Source organism: Equus przewalskii, chromosome 24, assembly GCF_037783145.1.
Source record: "Equus przewalskii isolate Varuska chromosome 24, EquPr2, whole genome shotgun sequence".
Classification (NCBI taxonomy): domain Eukaryota; kingdom Metazoa; phylum Chordata; class Mammalia; order Perissodactyla; family Equidae; genus Equus; species Equus przewalskii.
Window position 1 is genome coordinate 25,979,338 of NC_091854.1, and position 24,375 is coordinate 26,003,712.

The 24,375-nt window shown below is 40.0% G+C and overlaps 1 protein-coding gene across 8 annotated transcripts in view; it reads left to right on the forward strand.

The window, feature by feature from the left end:
* The first annotated feature begins 15,460 nt into the window (after positions 1 to 15,460).
* The window catches only part of PTGER3 (prostaglandin E receptor 3), a 245,129-nt gene continuing 236,214 nt past the window's right edge, over positions 15,461 to 24,375 (forward strand). For all 8 annotated transcript variants that reach the window (XM_070592386.1, XM_070592384.1, XM_070592385.1 and 5 more), the window contains exon 1: positions 15,461 to 17,288. In XM_070592386.1, coding sequence (XP_070448487.1) covers positions 16,395 to 17,288 — 894 coding nt within the window. In that variant the 5' untranslated portion in view covers positions 15,461 to 16,394. The remainder of the gene's footprint in view (positions 17,289 to 24,375) is intronic.

Here is a 24,375-nt window from a genome sequence, read left to right on the forward strand (position 1 = left end):
ATCCATGTGGCATCACTGGGGATATTAACCTTTGTCATGTTGAGATAACAATTCTTCGCATTCACCATTGTAGTTAGTTCTTTTTCCCTTAACCTACTACATTCTTTGGAAACAAATTACGAAGAATAGCCCATCTTCAGAGTAGGGATGGGAGCAATTAAACTCCACCTCCTCGGGGGGAGGGCTATCTGCTCATATTTGGAATTCTATGAGAAAGATTTATCTACTATTTACATCTGTATGGGCTCATGCATTTTTATTTTATACTTAAGGTCATAGTCCAATGCTATGTGATTTATTTTATTGCTCAAATTGTTCCAACTTTGGCCATTGGGAGTTCTTTCAGGTTGGCTCCTATGTCGTTTGACATGCCTCCATTCTCCAATGGAACAGAAAATAGACGATAGAGAGGGAGGGAAGAATCGTTGAAGTATCATCAAGTAGATGAGGCAGTGGGATCTAGAACCGTGGTGGTGGTGATGGGAGCTTCGATGTTAAATAGGAGCCTTGACAGTTCATTATAGTACCAGAAAGGATGAATCCAGGTAGTGTTAGAGCCAAGTTTGTAGTCACTAAGAGTGACCATAAACACATTACCATTTTTTTTCCAGCCACAGTGAACCACATGGGTCCTTACAGAAGGGTAGAGAGTGTTATAGATTACACACAGTTTTTAAAAGATGTACTAAGTAATGGTCCCTAAATGTTTGTATTTAGCAAAATAAAAGGTAGTAGCATAAGAAAAATATTTACAATAACGAGGTAAATTCCCAAATATTTTTAATGAATGATTAAAATATATCTAAGAAGATTATGAGTAAGGCTATACTGCATTACTGTTGAAGGAAGTAAAAACGACCTGAATTTGAAGCTGAACGTGTAGGACAACCCGTTTCCTGTATCCTCAGTCTCGTAGGAGAGTGCTCTTAGAAAATACTTCATAGTAGAAATAAAGTCTGTTAAAATGGGAAGAATCAGTCTTACCTGAATGAAAAGGCAAAACTTAAGGAGTTGACTTGAGGAGTCTTACAGGACACGTTTGTAGATAAATAAGCTGAGCTAATTTCTGAAGTCTCAAGGTTTGATCATATTTTTAGGGGACCACAAAATACTGTGACTCTGGGAAATCTTAAAAAGGAACCCTCATAATAATGCTGTCAGAATTAAACTGGACCACGTTGGACAACTTGAAAACAATGAGTCTAAGACTGTAGTGTTGCACTCTGAACAGTCTTGTACCTACCCCCAGAAGGAAACATCTGTATCCTGTTATCAGTAGGGCCATCACAAAAGCTGAGTACTTCCAACCTGAATGTGATGTGAAGTACAGTTTGCTGTGATGGCTGTGATCCAGTGGTAGAATTGGCAGTGACAATTGATTGCTATTTTTTTTCCCTTGGAGTCCTAAGTGCCTGATTGGAGTTTTTGCTTCATGGTAACAGTATGGCAGCCCTGGGGATGATGTTCTTTATGCCTGGCACATAAGTTTACAGCAAATATTGGCTATATTTTTACCTCGAGCTGGTGTTATTTCATACATACTAATAATCAAATGTTAATTTTCTACTTACTTCTTTCTATAGCACCAGATCCATATCTCTAACTGCCTGCTATTTATCTCCCTTTAAATGTCAGTCAGTTTCAATAGCTCAATTCTCAAACTATCTGTCCACCAAAACCAGTAATATATTTCACATTGATAAACAACATTATCGGGAACTTGGGTATCCTCTTAGATTTCTTTTGCCTCCGCACTCCAAACCAAATCTGATTTACCTGGAATTGATCTCTCTCTTAAGCCTCAAACCCACACTGCTCCGTTACTGCTGCCACTTCTTTAGTGTATAAACTAAGATACTGCAGTTGTCTCCTAAATGGTCATCTGGCCTCAAGTCCTGTATAGCATATAGTAGGTTTTCCATAATTAGCTTTTCCATAATATTTGCTAAAAATTTGTTTCAGCAAGCAGTGATCCTTTCATCACTCTGATAGGAGAATGGTCTTGTTAATAAGCAATTCTTTTCATGTCATTTCTTTGCTTAAAACCTTTCAGTACCTTCCCATGGCTTCCAGAATTAAACTAAAATCCTTTTATATACCATGAAAATGTCATGATTTTTATTAAGTATTCTTTCTTTCTTTCCCCTCCTCCCCGCAAGTCCAGCATTGTTGTGCACACAGCCTATATACACTAGCCACATGAGCCATGCTGGACTACTTGTGATAGATTTTCATCGTTGTACAAGTTTGCTATGCCTAGAATGCCCTGCACACGCCCCACAGCCATCCCTGGTTCCTCTGAGTTTCTGTAGGAATTAGGCGAATTTCTTGAAAGGCCTTGTCTTTCCCCAATATTCCTAGCCTATAGAACAGTCTCTGTCATAGCAAGCATTCAGTGTTTGACAAGGAAGTCAGTTAACGTCTGTTCGGTTTTTTAAGAGGTTTTGATCCATTGTATTTTTCCCAATACTAAAAAGAATAAATGCTTATTCTTGACTGGAAAACATTTTATGGTTGCTGGCGGAGTTTTTATTCTTAAGTTACATATTTCAAGATACAACAGAATGGAAACCAGTTATCAAACTCGAGTCTCAAGGAACATCTTTTTTCCATTAAAATAATTCCATTTCTCCATGAGCTGAAAGAGGTTTGGAGTTATCAGCCCAGCTATGCTTCAGTGTAGTATTGAATCTCTAGAAATTGCATGTAAATAAACAGTTATTTTATATAAAAATAAAAAGTTCACTGTCTTCACTGTTCTTTTTTAAAGTTTACCCACCTGTGCTTATTGCAAACAACTGAGATAGGTCAGCCTCACCAGCATACATTTTGAAATCTCTTTAGATTCTTTTGATATTACCAGGGACAGAAGCACTAAAAGTTATTATGCTGAAAGTAAGACTTTTGGTCAACTTTTAATTTATTCATAACATGCCTCTGCAACAATATTAACCGAAGCAATTTCACTATGAATTGGTAAATTGAGTTCCTTGATTGTGTATGACTCTTGAACTAAGTGCAATAGGGTGCAAAATAAGTAATGAATTAAAAAATAGTTTACATCACTATTCTGATTGTAGGATCAGATAATAGAGTCCAAAATGGCTCAGTATATATTAAGATACTGTCTTATAAATTTACTTAGGTCTTTAGAACAATAGGCATATTATGCATATTTGGTCTAGTTATAACCAAATTAAGTAATAGTTGTATTAAGGCTTAAAAGCTTTTATAGAAGAAAATAGCATTGAATATGTTAGTGTTTGATAACTACACCAGTGAAGTACATTTTATTGGCAAAAATGATTTGGATGTTTACTTGGACTTACGTACATAGCACTAGCTGTTAGGAGGGACATGCATATTATATTAATCCTTAGTGACATTATTACCGCTAATCAAGGTGTTGACCTCAAAACTGAAAATGTTGCCTTTTCAGTGATTAATACTTGACATCAAAATTTGGAGCAGAGAAAATAAATCATCTGTACTGTTGTAATTTGAAAACTGGCTATTAGAGCTCAAGAATTTTAATGTCATATTAGTGACTGTAATCAGAGACTAGTAAATATTTGCACCTTTGATAATGGTGTGATTGCAATTACAAGATTGTATTGCCCTCTGTCACACTTAGAATTGTCATTGTTACTGCTGCATTAGAATTACCAAGAAGGAATGGTCAAAAAGTGGTTAGTTCATACTCTACCAGAAGTGAAGACCACAATACTTCTCAGGCTACGTACCCAGTGCTGCAGAACCTGCAGGACTAAAACCCTAGGATGGAAAGTGCTGAGCGAAGATTGGGACATTTCATCTGTAATAGTTATGTTTTTATATTTTTCCAGAGTTGATGATGGAAATGAGGTTGAAGTAAGGCTTTTCATAAAGCATTCCTTTTCGAGGTCTAAAGCAAGTACCTGACCATGATCAACTACATTTTGAAGCAAATGATGACTGACATGAGACATATAACATGTTTGAGCTGTGAGCTTGGTAAACCAATTGGAAAGTCGCAAACCTCTGATGCCTCTGCATTTGAAGGATGATATGTCTGGAAAGTGGGGAAGAAAAGGAAATGTCAATTTATTATAGTTCAGACATAAAAGTCGTCTTTCAAGAATTACAGAGACGTGTTTAACACATTGAACATTCATTTTAGGCAAATCATTGGATTCTGTGTCAGTGCCATTTTGATTGTATTTGCTCGGGCTTTTTGATTCAAAATCTCTCTTCATTGTTGTAAAATTTTTTTTTCATCATTGAATGAGTTACCTTTTAGAGGGTAATTTGGCAGCATCAATATTTAGAACATACTAAAGAATTATGTTTATTCAGTTAAATGTTGATTGAGTCTACTGCATGCTAGACAGTGCACTAGTTAATGATTAGATGGTGAAATAGCAAGGTATTCTAGTGTACCTTACATTGAAGCAAGTATTTGTAAAATAATTACAAGTTTTTCCTATGAAGGAAATAAAAAGTAGGGGTGGGTGTATACTCCATTAGATAGGATGATGAGTAGGAGACCTACAAGTCAGGAAAATTATCCATAATGCTTAAAAGATCTGTGCCCGAGTTGCTTGAGTCTGAAGCTGGTATGTGGCTTAATGAGAAAATGGCCTAAGGTAAGTGGTAGAGACAGAGGCCCTATCACGCACGCAAGGCTTGGAGGCCATGGAAAGGAATTTGAGTTGTGTTCTAAGAACAGCTGGAGAACAATGAAAGGTGTGAAGTAGTGTTAGTTTTAATGTAAACAAGTTTGGCTGCTGCTTGGAGAATAGAAAGGCATACTTGATGGGAGCAGAAAATTTGTGAGAGAAGGCTTGCTTAAGCAGACTAAAGTTACATTTGTCTAATCACAACAATATAGTACTAAATTTGGGGGTAAATATATGACTAAAACCAAAGAAGTTTTGTGGGGTTTAAAACATGGAAGTAAAATTACAAAAGTAACATGAGAAAAGAGGTAAGTGATTTAAATCATTGTACAAGATCTATACCTCAAGAAATGGTAAAAGTAATTTAAGATAGACTTTAATAAGTCAAAGAAGCATATTTAATCTCTACAATAATCACTAAAAGAAGAATAAATGCAGAAAGTTAATAGAGAAAAATAGGATAATGAAAATTTGATTATTACAAACAAGGTTTTCTTAAAGAGAAATTTAAAACATGAAATACATCAGGCCTTTATATAAGTAATTAAATGCTGATTACACACCAATTAAATTAGAGATTATCAAAATGGATTAAGATAAAAATCACAAAACCTCATTGTACGTTTATAAGCTATACTTTCAGAATAAGACCATAGGTTGAAAATAAGGTGGAAAAAGTTACTATGCAATATTAACCAATATGTAATGTGGCAATATTAATATAAAGCACAACTAAGCCAGTAAGTATTTAAAGAGAAAGAGGAACGGTTCATAATGATAAAGGGGTCAATTTAACAGTATGGTAATAATCATAAACTTGTGTATACTCAATAACTTAAAAATGTAGATGGAACAGAAAGGACAAGTAGATCCACATAGTTAGAAATCATGTACATTTCTCAGAAAAAAAAAATATAGAATATGTGAACACCACAACCATTTTGACCTAATTGATAATTACAAAACTCTGCAGCCAACTGCATGTGCACCATTCACACACAAACTGTTGATATATACAATTCGCAAAAGATTTCTATCACAGAAAATCAATTCTGACCAAAGTGGAATTAAACTAGGAATCAAAACTAGAAAGTAAAAATTTGGCATTAAATGTGGGTCAGAGAAGAAATGACAAAATTTTAAAAATTCTGAGTGAATGATAATGAAAATACAATTATCAGTAGTGTGGTGGTCAGCTAAAGCAGTGCTTAGAAGGAAATGTGTAACTTTGAAGTTGTATTGGAAATAAAGTTTACCCAATTATCTAAGTTTCCATTTCAAGAATATAGGAAATAGATCAAAGTAGAAAGTGAGGAATACTAAAAATAAGAGTGGAGAACTTCTGCTTCAGGCCAAGATTTACCTTTCCACCTGCAACAAACTAGACATATTAAACAGCGTTTTTCAGTACATTTGGACATAAGGCCGGAGAACAGGGAAACATCGAACGCTATTGAATGCTGCCAACTTACTCCCTTGAGAGTTTGTAAGACACATCTCAGGGAATCTCCTGGGTGGAAACTTGCAATCTCCCTGAGTCAAGATGGAAGGGACAAGGCCTCTAAGGTTCATGTGGACAGTACCAGAGGAGAGGTGCATACATCTGAAGATCCCTAGTATGTCCTACAAGTCTTCAGATGAGTTTAACGAAACCACCACAAATGCAAGAAGCTCTTAAGAACCCCCAAGCATAGAAAATGAAGAAAGTTACAGTAAAACTATTCATAATCAAATTGCTTAAGTCTGTGATCAAGAGGGAAAAAAAGTGGAGAAAATGACATTCATACAGAACAGTGGTAAGAATGATGGCCGACACTGTCAGAAGCAATGCAAACCAGAAGAAGCTGGAATATCTTTAAAAGTACAGTCATGTGCTGTATAATGACGTTCCAGTCAACCATGGACCACGTGGATGACAGCCCTGTAAGTAGCATTAGTATTAGTAGCATATAGCCTAGGTGTGTAGTAGGCTATACCATTTAGGTTTGTGTAAGTACACTCTATGATGTTCAAACAATGACAAAATTGCCTCACACCACATTTCTCAGAACATCCCTGTCAAGTGATGTGTCTACTGAAAGACACTATCAGCCTAGTATTCTATATTCTATATGGAATCTTTCTATATAGAATTCTATATCCATCATCTTTGGAGAATATAGATGAGGGGCCACCTGGTGGCACAGTGGTAGGTTAAGTTCGTGTGCTCTGTTTCAGCAGCCTCAGGTGCACAGGTTCAGATCCTGGGTGTAGACCTACCCACCACTCATCAAGCCATGCTGTGGTAGCATCCCACATTCAAAAAAAAAAATAGAGGAAGATCAGCCCCGGTGTTAGCTCAGGGATAATCTTCCTCACAAGATATTTTAAAAAGTAAAGAATATAAATGAGACACAAAGTTTTTGAGCTACTCAAAAGCTGAAAGAATTCACCAACAGAGCTCTAATACAAAGAATATTAAAGAATGTTCTTTTGGCAGAAGAAAACAGATACCAGATGGAAATCTGGGTCTACATAAAATGATAGCACAAAAAATGCTATGTGGGTAAATATAAAATAGTTTTTTTCTTACTATTTAGCTCTCTCAAAGGTAATTGTTTAAAGCAAATATATTGAGAGACTTATATATACAGGTAAAATACACAGCAACAATAACACAGGTCAAGAGGGGAGAAAGGGAAGTGTACTATTCTAACGTAGTCATACACAAAGTGCACGTATCTTGAAGGTAGTCTGATAATTTGAGAGATACTATAAACCCCAAAGCAACCAAATATAAGCAAAGGTTATATATAACCATAATAAGCTTATAAATAAGGAAAAAGTTAGAATCATACTCAATCCAAAAGAAAGCAGAGAAAGGAAACAGCAAATGGGACAAAAAGAAAAATAGGGTTGTCAGTTTAAACCCAACCATATTCATGATCACATTAAGTGTAAATGATCGAATGCCCCCAGCTATAAAGCAATGATTGTCACATTGGATAAATGAAGCAAGATCTATATGCTCTTAGAAGAAACCCACTATAAACATAAAGATACAGATAGGTTAAAAGAGAAAGGATAGGAAAAGACACTGATGATGCTAATCAAAAGAACATTGGACTGGTTATATTAGTTTCAGAAGAGTAGATTTGAGAGCAAAGACTACTAGGGATAAAGAAGGTTATTGCATAATGATAAAGGATCAATTGCTCACAAAAGCATAACAATATTAAACGTTTATGCATGTGTTAGGCTTCAAAATATATGAAGCAAAAATTGATAGAAATGCATGGCAAAAGTAGGGAAATCCACAGAGATTTCCACAGCTCTCAATAATCGATACAACAGTTAGAAAACTAAGGATATGGAAGACTTGAAAAACACTATCAACCAACTTGACCTATTTGACATTTGTAGAACACTCTACCTAAAAAAATACACATTCTTTTCAAGGACACACGGAACATTTATGGAGATAGACTATCCAGGGCACAACAAGTATATGCTATGTGATTGTATTTCTATGACGTTCAAGAACAGACATTTAGCTATTGTGATAGAAGTCAAAATAGTGATTACCTCTTGGGACATGGAGTTGGTTATTAATGGGTTGGGGCACAAGAAACGTAGGTTGCTAATACTCTATGTAGCAATCTGGATGGTGGTTACAATTATGTGTGTATATATGTTTAGAAAACTCACTGATCTGTATACACAATTAAGATTTTTGCATTCCCTGAATGTTACCTCAAAACAATACCTACCTAGAAATACAAATAATTTAATGAAATAGAATAAGAAAATATAGGAACGAATACACACCGATATAAGAATTTTAAAGAACTTTACTTTGGGAATAGTTTTAGATATACAGAAAAGTTGCAAAGGTAATACAGTGTTCCCACTACCTCCCCCCCCTCCAGTTGTTCACATTGTTAATATCTTACATTATCCTAATACATTTGTAAAAACCAAGAAACTAATATTTGCATGTTACTATTAACTGAACTCCAGATTTTATCAGAATTTCACCAGTTTTTCCACTAATGTCCTCTCCATTCCAGGATCCAATACAGGGTACCCCATTGCATATAGTTATGTCTCCCCATTCGTTTCTGGTTTATGACAATTTCTCATCCTTGTTTTTCACAACCTTGACAGTCTTGAGGAGTACTGGCCAGGTATCCTGTAGAATGATCCTCACTTTGGGTTTATCTATTTTTTTGTGTGTGTGTGATTAGACAGGGGTTATCGGCTTTGGAAAGATAACTACAAGAGTGAAGTGCCCTTATCACACCATGTCAGGAGATGCATAATATCTGCATGACATTATGGTGCTATTAACTATCACTTGGTTAAGATAGTGTTTGCCATATTTCTCCATTGTGAAGTTACTATTTTTCTCTTTTCATAGTATATTCATTGGAAGTAAATCACGAAGTCTAGCCTACCCTCAAGTGAGGAAGGGGTACTATGCTCCACTTCTTGGAAGAGGGAGAATTTAATATATTATGTGTATTTGTCTTTCTTTCCTATTTATTTACTCAATTGTATCAGTTTGGTCTTGTGTATATGTATTTTATATTTGGGTTATAATTCAATATTACATTATGTATTCATTTTGTTGCTCAAATTGTCCCAGTTTTGGCCATTGGGAATTCTTTCAAGTTGGCTTCTGTGTCCCTTTGACATGTCCCTATCCTTTTGTCTTTTGAGTACTTTAATTTCTGGTACTACAAGATGCTCTAGGCTCATCTTATATTATCCCTGCCACAGCTATAATTCAGTCATTTCTCCAAGGAGCACCAGTTGTTCTTATTGGAGAATGGCATATGGAAACCAAGATCTGCGTGCTAGGCTATATAGAAATTTACTATATGACGGAATGAGAGTTCAAGTAGAAGAATTATGATTTACTTAATAAACGATGCTAGCTATCCATATAACTCATCACAAAAGAAGTTAAACTTCCACCTCATTACCATTTGCTAAAGAGTAAAAATTTAAATTTATTTGATTAAAGATATGGCTATTAAAGCAAAAATTTCCAAAATGTAACTTGGGTGAAGGAATTAAGAAAGAGAGACCTTCTTAACTTTCTTGAGCGGGAATCCTCAAAACCATAAAGGAAAATTTTCATTTTTCTGAATAAATTTTTTATGTATGGTAATAGGCATGATAGAAAAATTTGCCTTTTTTGAGGCAAATGACAAGGTAGGAAAATGAGAAACAGGCAATATCTCTAACTATACAAAGAGCTCCTACAAATTAGTAGCATAATGATAATCCAATAGAAAATGTACCAAGATCAATTAACAGGAGAGGAAGTTAATCAATAGACATTTGAAAATGGATTTAACTTCACTAGTAGTTAAGGAAATCCAGATTAACAAGAAAATATCTTTCACCCATCACATAGTAAATATTTTAAATGCAATAATATTCAGGGCTGGCAAACAGAAAAGCAGAAACATTTATTTTGAGTGGAAATATCTTTGTATGAGCAAAGGGAAAAATCTGAAAGAATACATTTCAACCTAATATTGGTTAATTTGGGAGTGAAAATAAGGACAGGTGAAGAGAACATTACTAACATTAAAAAATATAAATGCCTTTTAAACTTTTTTGTTTAGCTTAATTTGGTACAATAAACATAATTTAAAATGATAAAATCAAGGCAATTAAAAAATGATTGCCAGTAGCTTAGGTAAAATGTGGCAGTGACATGAACCAGGGTGACAGCTGTGGAGATGGAGACAAGTGAAGGTACATGGGGTATATTTTGGAATTAGAATGAATATTACTGGATGATGCATTGGAAGACAGAGATGACGGAAAAGGGAGAGGCAAGGACGGTCACTGGGTGTCTGGCTTGAGTAAGTGGACGGTAGTATTATGTACTGAGATGGGAAAGACTCAGGTAGAACCAGGAGTGGGGAAGAAAATCTGAAGTTCCATTTGAACATACGGAGGTGTCTATGAGCTATCCAAGTGCAGTGACAAATAGTCAATTGGATATATGAGATTGGAGTCAAGGAAAAGTGTAGTCTTCAGATATAAAGGTGGGAGTCATCAGCGTATAGCAGTCCACTGTTAAGGATTTACCATGTGAAATTTAGTCCCACAAATATACCCACCAGTGTATACAAGAATGTCGTTGCACCATTGCTTCCTATAGCAAAAATTATGAATAATCTGAACATTCAGAAAGAATTTGTTGGATTATTCTTGGTATTTAAGAAGAATGAAGAATTTCTATGCATACTGATGAAAAGAGATAATGACATGTTAAATGTTAAAAATAAAAGACAAAAAACAAGTTGCACGAGTAGTTCCGGTAGTGATGGGAGGGTGGAGAAGCCACGAGGATTTTTCTCCTACTGTAATCTAGAAGATTTATAGTTTTAAGTTGAATGTAATTACATTTAATCTATGATCCATTTTGTGTGTGGTGTGAGATAAGGTTTGTGTCCATTTTTATTCGCATACAGGTATCCAGTTTTTCTAGCCATTTGTTGAAAAGCCTTTTCTCTATTAAATTACCTTAATACCCTTGCCAAAAATTAATTGAATTTGTATGTATGGATGGATGTGTATGTATACATATCTTTGTATCTATATATCTCTTTGTCTACCTACATATATATCTATAGATAGATATAGATAGGTAGGTAAATATAGCATACTGTTGCGTTAAACTGTATGTCTATCTTTATGCCAATATCACACTGCCCTGCAGATAACAATTATAAAATCTAGTTGAAAATTTTTTTTTTTTTTTAAGATTTTATTTTTTCCTTTTTCTCCCCAAAGCCCCCCGGTACATAGTTGTGTATTCTTCGTTGTGGGTTCCTCTAGTTGTGGTATGTGGGACGCTGCCTCAGCGTGGTCTGACGAGCAGTGCCATGTCCGCGCCCAGGATTCGAACCGACGAAACACTGGGCCGCCTGCAGCGGAGCGCGCGAACTTAACCACTCGGCCACGGGGCCAGCCCCCTCTAGTTGGAAATTTTTTTAAAAACAGCTATTTAAATTCACAGAAAGCATTCAAAAACATACAGTAATCAGAAAAGAGATTAATCTTAAAAAAAACTGCAACTAAAAGAGGGAGGTAAGAAGATTTACTGACCTTTTTGGACTAAGGTGATGCTCAACCCTCATGACTATGTTCGTGGGAAATAGTGGTGAAAACATCTCAGCCTTATTGGCAAAAAATGCCAGGGATTAGAGTTCAAGGCTGGAAAAGACACTGCAAATTTAAATAGGAAATCCAGGCAATGAAAACCACAGAAATATGTGGTAGAACTTCTGCCCAAATCTGTGTTTGACAGCTAAACTACGCATTAGTGAGAGAATCCCCCTGGAGACTGGTGAAAACACAGAAAGAGACTAGAGAAGAATCTAGTCTTAAAAGGTAGACCTATTCAAGGCTATCTCTATGAGTTTAAGGCTTTTCTTAAATGAGTGCATTCCTCACTGTAAATCTCCAGTGGCAGAAAGCTGAGGCTTTACAAGCTTGAAATATCAGGTCACAACCCAAAATTGGTAGAGCCACTGGCAATTAGAAAAGAGTCCCTATAATTGAGGAAACCACAAAAAGGATGATTCCCATCACTGGCAGATCAGCAAACTTCATAGGTGTAGGGCAGATCAGTCTACAGGGAACCAAGCTAAAACAGCCATGAGAAAACAGGAGAACAGAGCAGAGAGAGCAACAGCTGCGTGCCACAGGCAAGGAAACGTGGGCAGTTTGAATCCAGGCAAATTAACTGCCAAACAGAACCCCCAAATCAGTAATCCCTAGAAGAAAACAATGGAATCCACAGTCACTACAGTATATTGACTATCCAGTTTTCAATTAAAAATTACTAGGCATGTAAAGACATAGGAAGGAAAGTTTGGAGAAAAGGCAGTCAATAGAAAGGAACTAGTGTACCCAGATGCTTGATTTAGCAAAGACTTCAAAGCATCTCCCTTATTTTGTTGAAATGGTAATTATATTGACTGACGTGGAGTGTTAAATCTACCTTGGGTTCCAGAGATAAATCTCATTTGATCATGAAAACTGTACATATTTTTTCCAGTTTTCCATGAAAACTGTACGTAGTTTTTACAAGCAGTTTTCATATAAGATCATACCTCCATGGCACATTACAAAAGCCACTGAGATTAGCATTCTTTCTTCTGTTATTTCAGATTAAAACAAAAAGTTTTGCACTAAAATATAAAGTCCATAAATGTAGAGACTTTTGTGTGTTTCTTTTGTCTCCCTAACAACTAGTACAGCGTCTGACATAGACTAAGTGCTCAATAAATATTTATGGAGTGAAGGAATGACTAAAATATATGCTAAAATTAGCATTTGGCTCCATGGCGTAAGAATTGCAAATATTTTGAGGTAAACAAGGTCCTGATTATATCACACTCGTTATTAATCTTGTTTTTGTATCTGTGTCTATTTTAAGATTTCTTAATAGAAGTTCAGTAGAAGTAAATAGAATAAAAATTGATCAATACTAGCTAAATTTTGATATATGTTGTCAATTTAAAAATTTAAGATACCGGAGGGGTACAATTTATGGGTTAAAATAATTTCTAGGGCAGAGTTTCTGTTAAAAATATGTAATGAGCGGATGTATACTTTAAAATTTTAAAAAGCATTTGAATATGTAACCTTTCAATTATCTGACTCTATAGCTTTAACCCTTCACTGGTCTATTGATCAAGCAGACATGCCAGTTTGTGTACTCAAAAGGAAACAAAGTGACCATAGTTATGTATTAATGAGCAGATCCCTAGGAAACATAAATGAGGTTCCCTAAGCAAAGCGTCTATTTGTCATTTAGAAATTCTGTTTAATATGGTGTACAGCATGTTATTAGCCTTTTGGTCACTAGAGGGTGGTGGTGTTTCAGACCAGCACAATTCAGACTATTTCTGTTCTAACACCCAAAAGTGCCAACCGGAATCCAGCTGCTAGCATCCTGTTGTGTGACTCCTCAAACCCCCCAAATCACTTGTTTACAAGGTGAACAGCTACAAAACAGACAACTTAGAATAGGACAAAGCAAAACGCTGAAAGGAGGAAAGTGTTACATGAAAGATCTGAAATGCAACACATTTAGTGCCTTGGTGTAGAGGTGAGTTAAGAGGCTAACATTAATTCTTTGATACTTCTGTAGTGTCCTGATGTTTGTTACTCCTGTAAAATCCAATTGGCTACAGCGTGTGCTGCAATGGGGAAGGTAAAAATGTCAAAGAGGTCAAATATTCGTAAATAAAAAGAAAAATTATTTTTTTTAAAGATTGGCACCTGAGCTTACAACTGTTGCCAATCTTCTCTCTTTCTTTTTTCTGCTCTATCTCCCCAAATCCCCCCATACATAGTTGTATATCTTAGTTGCAGGTCCTTCTAGTTGTGGCATGTGGGACGCCATCTCAACGTGGCCTCACGAGTGGTGCCATGTCCCTGCTCAGGATCTGAACCAGCGAAACCCTGGGCCGCTGCAGCGGAGTGTGTGAACTTAACCACTCGGCCACAGGGCCAGCCCCAGAAGAATAATTTTTGATGTAACTGGAGAGAGATCAGCTTTGCTTTCTTTGATGTATGAATCATGAAAAGGTCTTAAATTTTTAAATAAAATATATAATTACACTAGAATTTTATTGCTTAAAAACTAAATTTGATATATATGTTCATCCAAAAGCTCTGGATAAAGCTTATATCTCACATTATTTTACTTTTCAAATGACATTTAAAAAAAACACTTTCCTGATTATGGACTTGAGGTTAATTAAAACTAATAAGACAAAATGGGGGGGGGGGGAGATTTAAAAAGTAAACCACTTTTCTATTCCTTCCCAGCTATTGTTCTCATTAGAAACGTGGTATTTTAAAAGAGAAATAAAACTCAAAAGTGCAAAACATTTTTAAATGACAGCAAAACACAAATTGAAATTAGTGATATGACCAATGTATGTTGTTAAAATGAGTTTAAATTACGCTTTTGCTTTTTCTCCTTTAAAAACTATATAACCTTGTAATGATATTTTTTCAAACTCATACAGAGTGAAAACAACCGCAGGCAAGGAAAGAATGCAGGGGAACTATTCCAGTCTCATCTCCTACCACTCATTTACACCCAAAAGGATATTGGCTAAGCCAGGACAGGCACAGAACCTGATGGGGCTTGCTCTGAAAGTCAATCCATAGCCTGAGTAACGGTCTTCATAGCGCAATATGATTAGGTCTGATTTCTTACATATGAGGAAAAATGAAATTTGTAAATAACTTTTTAAATCTTTTCATTTTCTGGACAATGTGAAGAAGCAGAAGAACCAGGCCCTCCCCAGATTTGGGAACAGCTGGTCTTACCGTTTGTTTTCACCTGCTGAGAGTGGCTATGGTACCCGTATAAGGAACACTGTGCTTCAAATAAGACAGAGGCTGGAGAATTGCGGAGACCTTGGGCACATCCTTTAACTTCATGGAGCCTCAGCTACCTCATCATAAGAGGGGAGGAATAATAATAGCAACACGACCTTGGAGGGTCTCTGAAAAAATAGGAAAATGCTTGTGAAAACACAAAATATTGGCTTAATAAAAGATGTTACTAGGCAATTATGCCCATTTTCACTAAATGTGAAGGCCTTGGTAACATCTAAATGCAGTTTCTAGTCCTAATCTCATGAGAACCGGCGAGGGTGCCGCCCCTCTCTCTCCAGCTCTCTAGGCTGGCCACAGCATCTGTCACTGTCTCAGACGTACAAGTGACTGCCACCTGCCTCCAGACACTTTTGCCCTGGCTGACATTTTTTTTTTTTTTTTAAGGAGGAGGAAGAATTTAGGGGGTGGGGGTGGTAGTTAAGATCTCTTCACCTTTGAATTTGATCATCTGATTTTATTTTGTTTCCCTGTACCTGTTCCCTTGAGTCTCTGGGCACTATTACTTTTACAGTTTCAGGGCGCCCCTGGGGACAGAGCAACTTGGCTGCTCATGACCATTCCAGAGCCCTGAAGTAAAAAGGGAAAAAAGGTCACGCTTAGCTTTGCAAAGGAGTGTGGTTTGCCTAGATTGCCCAGGGGCAGGTGAGTTAGACTTGCCAGGGTTACCAAGTTGCTTCAGGAGGAGGATCTGGTCCCTGTATGAGCATCTGTAGATCGAGAAGGAGGGCGGGCGGGTGCCCAGGTCGGCCTTAGCAACTTGCCTGAGGTCGAGAAGTCCAGTGAGGGACATTTTCTCCAGCCCACGACCCTCCTCTGGCAGGGAACAGGAGAATGCGCGGAGCCGGGCAGGGCAGCCTGGCCGGGCGTCGAGTCTGGCCTGGAGCTGCGGCATTCGAGGGGGGCGGGGGGTTCCCAGCTCAGGAAGCCAGGACAGCAGTCACACAGCGGCCAAGAGAGGCGCTCAGCAGCTTCTCCATCCTCCTCCCACGGCGCCGATGCCCACACCCACGGGCGCCCCGCCCCTCGGCCTTATAGAGGGGCCCGGCACCTCGGCGCGCTCGGAGCTAGAGGCTTCCCGGAGCCGACGGCGCGGCTGCCGGCGAGGCCCGAAAGCCCAGGGCCGCCGCGGCCGCGGCCGGAGCGGCGAAGCGAGGCGGCGGCTGCGCCCCGCACCATGGAGGGCAGCCCAGCCCCAGCCGCAGCCCCAGCCCGGGTCGCCACCGACCTGCGCCGCCGCCCGCGCCCCGTCTGCCAGCTCCCGCTGCTGCTCCCCGGGCGCCGTCCCCTCCTCACCTGGAAGCCAACATGAAGGAGACCCGGGGCCACGGGAGCGCCCCTTTCTGCACCCATCTCAACCACTCCTACCCGGGCATGTGGGCGCCCGAGGGCTCCGCCGAGGCGCAGGACAACCTCACGCGCCCCCCGGGGCCCGGAGAGGATTGCAGCTCCGTGTCCGTCGTCTTCCCCATCACCATGATGATCACCGGCTTCGTGGGCAACGCACTGGCCATGCTGCTCGTGTCGCGGAGCTACCGGCGCCGGGAGAGCAAGCGCAAAAAGTCGTTCCTGCTGTGCATCGGCTGGCTCGCGCTCACCGACCTGGTCGGGCAGCTGCTCACCAGCCCAGTGGTCATCGTCGTGTACCTGTCCCAGCAGCGCTGGGAGCACCTCGACCCGTCGGGGAGGCTGTGCACCTTCTTCGGGCTGACCATGACTGTCTTTGGGCTCTCCTCGCTCTTCATCGCCAGCGCCATGGCCGTCGAGCGGGCGCTGGCCATCCGGGCGCCGCACTGGTACGCGAGCCACATGAAGACGCGCGCCACCCGCGCCGTGCTGCTCGGCGTGTGGCTGGCCGTGCTCGCCTTCGCCCTGCTGCCCGTGCTGGGCGTGGGTCAGTACACCGTCCAGTGGCCCGGGACGTGGTGCTTCATTAGCACTGGGGGCGGGGGCAACGGGACTAGTTATCCACACAACTGGGGCAACCTTTTCTTTGCCTCCACCTTTGCCTTCCTGGGGCTTTCGGCGCTGGCGGTCACCTTCGCCTGCAACCTGGCCACCATTAAGGCCCTGGTGTCCCGCTGCAGAGCCAAGGCCACGGCGTCGCAATCCAGCGCCCAGTGGGGCCGGATCACGACCGAGACGGCCATCCAGCTCATGGGGATCATGTGCGTGCTGTCTGTCTGCTGGTCGCCACTGCTGGTAGGTAGTTCCAGGGTTGGGAGGTGGGGGCGGGCGTGCGCGCTGGCGGGCGACGGAGACTTCTCCAGGGAGCAGCACCTGCAGGAGTACGTTTGCAACCACAGAGCATTGAGGAGGCCTCTCTGCCCACGGTATCTTGGTTGCGGCTTCAGAGTTGAGCTCTTCGCTCGCTGAAGCGCCTTCCAAGTGCCAGGCATCGCATTAGGCTCTGGTTATGCGCGCGTGGAGACCACAGGGCGGCTCACATTCTAACTGGAGAGTAAGAGGATTCCCAGGCATCATCTCAGTGCTTGTGCAGAGAGAGGGGTTTCTCCTAGGTGCACTGGAAACAGAAGGGCGACGACAACTGTAGCCTGGTGCTGTGGGCTTTTTCCTTATTTCAAATACTCTAGCACGTCGAAGCGATTTGCAGTCTGCAGGAGTACTCTGCCTGCGAGCGACCGCAGACACGCACAGCCCTCTTGCAGCCTCGGAGCCCCTGCGCGCTCCCCCAGCGCAACCCGCGCGAGCGTTCCTTGCAGGCTCGCTCTGGACTGGAGGCGGGAGAGTGAAGACGATCTGGCGGCTCAGCCAGCCTCAGCCCTTTAGAACGGTGCTGTACCACCGCAAGGAAGCGCTTGAATGACAGTCAGTCAGTGGGCCCCCGGGCCTGCTAACACCCTCCGGCCAGCCTTTGCTGGCCTTTGTGGGAACCGCGCGGGGCTGGGGCAAGGCCAATGCTGGAATAGGAGTTACAGGTTTCTGTTTTTCCCAGCTCCTCACAGGGCGCGCAGCGGGGGAGCAAGTGACGTTTCCACTTGCTCCTTGTCTAACGCCGGCTCTTATATCGCACTTTAGAGGTTTTCCTCTGTGCTACTTTTAGCTAGAGATTTCTGTGGGTAAGTGCTGCGTACTAATTCCTAATGAATGGAAGCTTCTTTAGGCCCCAAGCAGCCTGGCCTATTAGGAGATGTCGCAGAAAGAGCAACCTGGTCCTTGCGGCAGAGTTATAACAGACTATATATTGGACCTGGAAATTTATTAGGCAGTTGTGAAAAACTGAAACCCATGGGCACAGTTTTCAGAACCCACCCAAGTAGATTTTTCTTTTTAAATTGTGTAAATACACATAACATAAAATTTACCATTTAACCATTTTTTAAGTGCACAGTTCAGTGGTGTTAAGGACGTCGACGTTGTGTAACTATAGTTTTAAATCCCTTGCATTTAAAAATAGAACTGTAGTTTCTTTTTCCCTCCGGCCCTCCCTGCTTTGGAAAGCAGATGTGCCAGAATACCTGTGTTTAACGGGGGTAATATATTTAGAGCGCAAGTCTTGGCTCCAAGTCAGTGACCTGTGGTGACAAGGAGAGTTCTGTTGGGACCTAACTGCCCACAAGTCGTGGTATGGTCACAGTTCTGCGTTCCAGGAGCTGGAACTCAGGCTGAGGTCGTCACAGTGGCTTATCAAAACCAGCACTAATTTTAGACATTGTTACTTCTGTGGCTGAGGAATGGGGTGTGTAGGTGGCGGAACAGAAGGGAAAAAGAGTTCTAAATAATGAACACTTTACTAAAGTGTGATCATTAACATAACTTGAAAGGCAAACAGAATATCTGAATTTTTCACAACTGTCATGTGAGTCCCACGTCTCTGAGTTTACTCTATCACATTCTTTATGTCCTAGGAAAAATGTAATTAAGCTATATAAATAAAATGCTGACTCATGCAGTTAACCAGGCTTATAGTTGTTGCTTTTTTTTTTAAAAGCAGAAGAGAATGTATCTAGTCTGTTTTTATTTCAAAACTTTGATCCCAGTACCATGAGCATGGTGGCCTTAGGAAGAATTTAGATCCATTCTGAACTGTAACCTGGGATAGCCAAACTCACTCTTTTAAGAGAGACTATATTTGGAACTAGTCTTATTTCATTTCAATTAATAGCTGCATTCAAAAAATATTTGTTTACAGCACTTTATCAGATACTTTATTGATTCAGTTCTCATAAAAACATTAAATAAGATAAATTCAACGTGTGATCATATATCAGAGGAGAAATTCATGGTTTCCATGGTACTTTTTAAACTAAAGAAATTGGTTCCACCTTCTGTTTTGTGCACCGAGATGAAATCTCCAAATATCTTCAGAATGATCTGCAGGACAAAGTTGGCAATATTTCAAAGGAAAGAAATTGGCAAATCTGCTTTCTTAATAGGTTAGGGAATTGTAAGAATGAAAACACTAGAATTTAGTTAATAGAGTTTTCGGTGTATTAATGTTCACGTGAGAGAGTGTTTTTTCTACTCTTTTTCTAACTATGGGTAAAATGTAGATTCCCTGGTAGCTTTGCTTGAGTTGGGCATAGGATACTAATCTGATCTAATTACCTGGAGTATCTCTTGTCTTGGAAGACTGTCATGACTATAATAATATCCAGTTGTTACCGCTGGAAAACCTAGAGATGCGACACGGTAGTAAGAAAAAGTGCATTGTTACAAGTTCCCACTATGTGAACACTGACATCGAGGTCTGTCTGTGGTGCGAACACAAGCTATTTTTACTTTTCATTTTCCCCAGAAACTCTACAAAATACAATACAAGATGTGAAGTTAAGTGAGAACACAGGGAAATGAGGTCACTTTGCGAGATGAACTACAATTCTTATTCACTGTTTGCATGAGGCATCAAATTCTCTTGGAATCAGCCAGCTGACTCAGCAGTGCAATCTGTTGGACTTTTATTATTTTTATTTTATTTTTTATGAACTACATTCACCAAATAGTCCAGCTATTTGACATGATAGCCAAGTTTCCAGAAGCAGGAGTAACCTTAGGGTGTTGTGCCGAGGAAGCCATGAGTATGTTTTGTACTTTCGTAAACCTGGTGCTCCCCAAACAGGTAGAATATGGCTAACTCTGCGGCCACCTTAAAAGTAGTAACTGTAACGCTGAGTGTCAACATGTGAAAAGTGAGGGATGAGGAAAAGTTTCTCATCTACAACATTGGAACGGGATAAAAGCAGCCTTAGAAACTTTTGCCTTTAGTCTTGAATCAGCCAAGTCCCTGCTCAATATCCACAAATGCAAACAGAGATGCTTCAGTTCGAGAAGATATTTCACAATGTGGATGTGATTTGTTTTTTAATTTAAGGAATCACTGATGTATTTTGACAAATGAAATTTGCCTTAAATATACTACATATGATAGATTATTTTACAGAAGTAATGCTTTTTTATGCTTTTTTACAGTATAAAAAAGTATTATTCAATTGCTAATCTTCTCTGCCTATGAATTTCTGCCCTATGAAAATGTTTAAACATGTGAATTAGCATTATAGGAAAAATCTTCTGCAATTTGTTTTCATAAGAATTGAAATTATTCAGAATTTTTACTTTCTTTTCAGTTTACTGTAATATATTTTAGGCACTGTGGAAGGGATATTAAGTAGACATTAAAAACTGGCTAAAGAGTTATAATCTGTTCAGAGAAGCAGAATTTCCATATTTGTGAGTGAAACAATGAGAGAACAATACGAGATAGGATGCATAATTAATGCCTTTGGCTCTCAGAAAAAAGTTCATCGGGATTTGCCAGAGTAGGCTTCTGGGAGGAGGTGGGATGGTGCACTTGACCTCACAGCTGAGGTGCAGTGTGCCCGGGATCCCAGCCCGATGAGAAGAGAATGCGCACACTGGGACCATGGGGAGACTGTTTGGAAAAGGCTCAGTGGGCCAGACTGAGATGGTTAGGATGGAGGCAGGACGAGGTGTGCGTTCTTTTGCCAGTAGGAGTAGAACCTCTATTTCAGGTTTTTGAATAGAGGAAGAGAGTTTTAAAAAGATTGTCAGGGCTGTAGTGTGTGGATAAATTTGGGCCAGAAAATGGGAAAGTAAGATCGGTTATAACTTGCTTTTGTAGGTCAGTTAGAGCCTTAGGGTGGAGACAGTAGGAAGAGGTGAGTCAGAGAAGGAAAGGTAAGAGAAACGCTATGAGAAATGGTCGATTTAAGGAGTGATTGATTCAGCAAACATTTCTTATACATCTACTGTGTTCAATTGACTGTAGTGAGTATTTTCACATACCTTACCTCATTTAACTGCACCCTGTAAGATTGCCACTATTTTCTACATCATTCAGATGAAGAATTCGAGTACAAAGAATACTAGAACCAGATTTCTAATTCAGGAACTCTGACTCTGAGTTTATTTTCAGTTTGTTTGTTTAGTGTAAATAGAGGCCAGGAATTCTGGTCCCAACGGTGGCCCTGGGCAAGTTGTATATCCTCTCTTCTGTAAAGTGCAGAGGTAGGACCAGTAGATACCTAAGGTCTTTTTCCATTTATGTTATTCTCAGCTTCTCTTATTTGGGAGAATTATGGTTCAATGAACTAGAAAGGGAAATTTGGAAAGGAGACTGTAGGTCAATTGTTTCTTTGTGACAATGGGGGCCCCCGAGTGACTGGGGCTTTTAGACACAGCACATATGGTGATGGCGGATTATCTAAATGATATATCCAGAAACCGGTATAACTTGAAGATTAATGAGATAGATCAGGGCTAAAAAAGTTTGCAGGTTTTTAAATTTTGAGTTTATCAGAAAGAGCCAAGAGTTAAACAGTTCTTAAGCCATCATATTTGAAGGAAATCAGACGGTCTAGAGTTGTAGCATAATTGTGACTCAGTGGCCTTTCTCTTTTGAAAAAGCTGTAAAGGTCAATAACTCGATTATGAAAATTTCCACGGATTCAGTTTTCTGGGAATAACCCTCAGGAATAAGTGCCACAGGTATATGTAATTGACAGTGGTTAGTCCGGGGTGCTGCAGATGGCAGTGAGGGGTCCTGGGTGCTGTGCTTCAGTTTTCAGTTCTGGCCTTGCATTACAGAGAAGCAGGAGGGGAGTCCTCCCTAAAACTCTTCCCCTTTGCGTAGCATTTTTATAATCCACCAGCATTCCACATTGATCTTCTTCACGCCTCGAAACTCTAAGATCTACAAACATAGCACGGCAAATTCCGACTCCCCCAATTCCTTATCATAGAGGTAAGTAGGAAGTTTGAATTTCAACTCATGCCATGCTCCTCGAGGATTATTAAATAACCTCTCATGTTCCCCTTTTCTCTAGAAAATTCCAACCTTCATAGATTAAAGAGGGTACCAAAGAAGGAGCCTAATATTTCGTGGGGTTCCGCTTACATCTTGTCCCCTAAGTGAATGTCAACATTTTACAATAGATATAGTAATTCATTCTTATCCAGAAAGGACAGTTGGACAGCGTGTGAGGTCTTTAATGAGAGGGACACACACATGTACACACACACACACACACAGAAGTAACACTAGGGAGAGGAAATTCTCTGTCACTCTGCTCTCTTTGCTCAGAACACTTCTCTCTCCATTTTCCCTCTTGTCACTCCAGCCCTCAGTCGTTCAACAATGGCTGCTGAGCAGTCACCCTTCTTGGATTGGCCCAGGTCTCAAGTTAGAAGTCACTTTGTCAGAGAAGCCTTCCTTGCTCCTCTCAAGGCTTGATGGGTGCTCCCGCCCTTTGGTCCCACAGCACCTACCTTGTATTTCCCTGTCGTAGTCTGAGTCACATTTCGTTGGACCCATTGGCTAATTGACCTCCTGAAGGCAGGTACAGTATCTGTCTTGTGCATTGTTTTGTTCCCTAGGAACCATCATAATTGCCTGCTGTACAAGGTACACCCAATACATGCTTATTGATTGAATATCTGAGCACCCAAATCAAACGACAGTGGCTGGTCCCAGTTACAGAGCAATTAACTGTGTAACCTTAGATGATCCACCTGATATCTTTATGAATTATTTTCTTTTCTTCTATCAAATAGGAATAAAAGCACCTACCCAGCCCATTTCTCAGGATTTTAGTGAAAACAAAGATAAGCGTATGTGAGAATAGTTCAGAATATTCTTTCAATGTTAGGAATACTAATCTTGAAGTTTACTAATGATGAAGTTTAATAACGAAGTTTACAAGTTTACTAATATTGAAGTTTACTAGATAATAACGTTGACTTCTTGGGTTCAGATAGACCTTTCCCCCTAGGGAACTAGAACAAAGAGACAAGTGATGTTTCACAGCTTGATTAGTTATAGTTCACTGTTAAAAAATGTGGTGGAGAATGTAACTTTTCAGAAAAACATAAAATAATGGTAAACCACGTGTGCATAAATTTTTACAAGGTGGTGTAATTCACCCCTCCTCCCCTCCCCCTGCCACCATGTCTCTTCTGCGTTCTCTAGGCTCTGGCATCTTTCCCCCCTCACAGCTGCTAGTTAACTCTCTAAATGAAAAACATGCTGGATCCTGTCTCTCCTTTCCCTTAAACCTGGAGGGGTAACCACTACCTCGTGTTCTGAAGACCTCTGCCACAAGTCTAGACTGTGTCCCCTGTCTTTCCAGTCAGGGACTTCTTCCTGCCGTGCTTGGTGTGCTCTGCCCTGTCCTTGCGTGAATGTTTAAGTCAAGCTAATTGTGCATCTTGTTGTTGTCCTGGCTCAGGTCATTCCACAGACTTCTTAAGGGTAGACCCGTGCCTCAGTTGTCCTCATCTCTCCACGGGCGATCAGCAAGAAACTCCACCACTGACTCACAGCCCAGAACTGGGTTTACATGAGCCTTAGATCAGACCACAGCATGAGAATCACAGAGTTGTAAACTGCCTCCCAGTTTGACCAGCTCCTGACAAGGCATTAATATTATTTGCAGTCTACAAATAGCACAAAGTGTAATTGTCCCATCCAGTGGCCCTCCTGGACGTTCTGTTGGGCAACATTCAGAGGGAGGACATTTCAGTGGCTGATCTTGGCTCTAACTCAAAGTCTCTATATTATTTTATCAGTACTATTGTTTACATTAGGCATTTGAAGGACCATTAATCTAAAAGTGAAAGACAGTGGCAGAGATTGGAGAGGAGGCTTGATTTTTCACACCTTAATTCTGTTACAAAGAAAGAAAGAAAGTAGCTACTAATTTAGGTAAGAGTCGTGTAATGTAGGTATAAGATAAATCCTACACCAAATAGCACTACTATATAAAAAAAGTCTTGGTGATACAAAATGAAAGGTCAAGATCGAGCTGGAAGC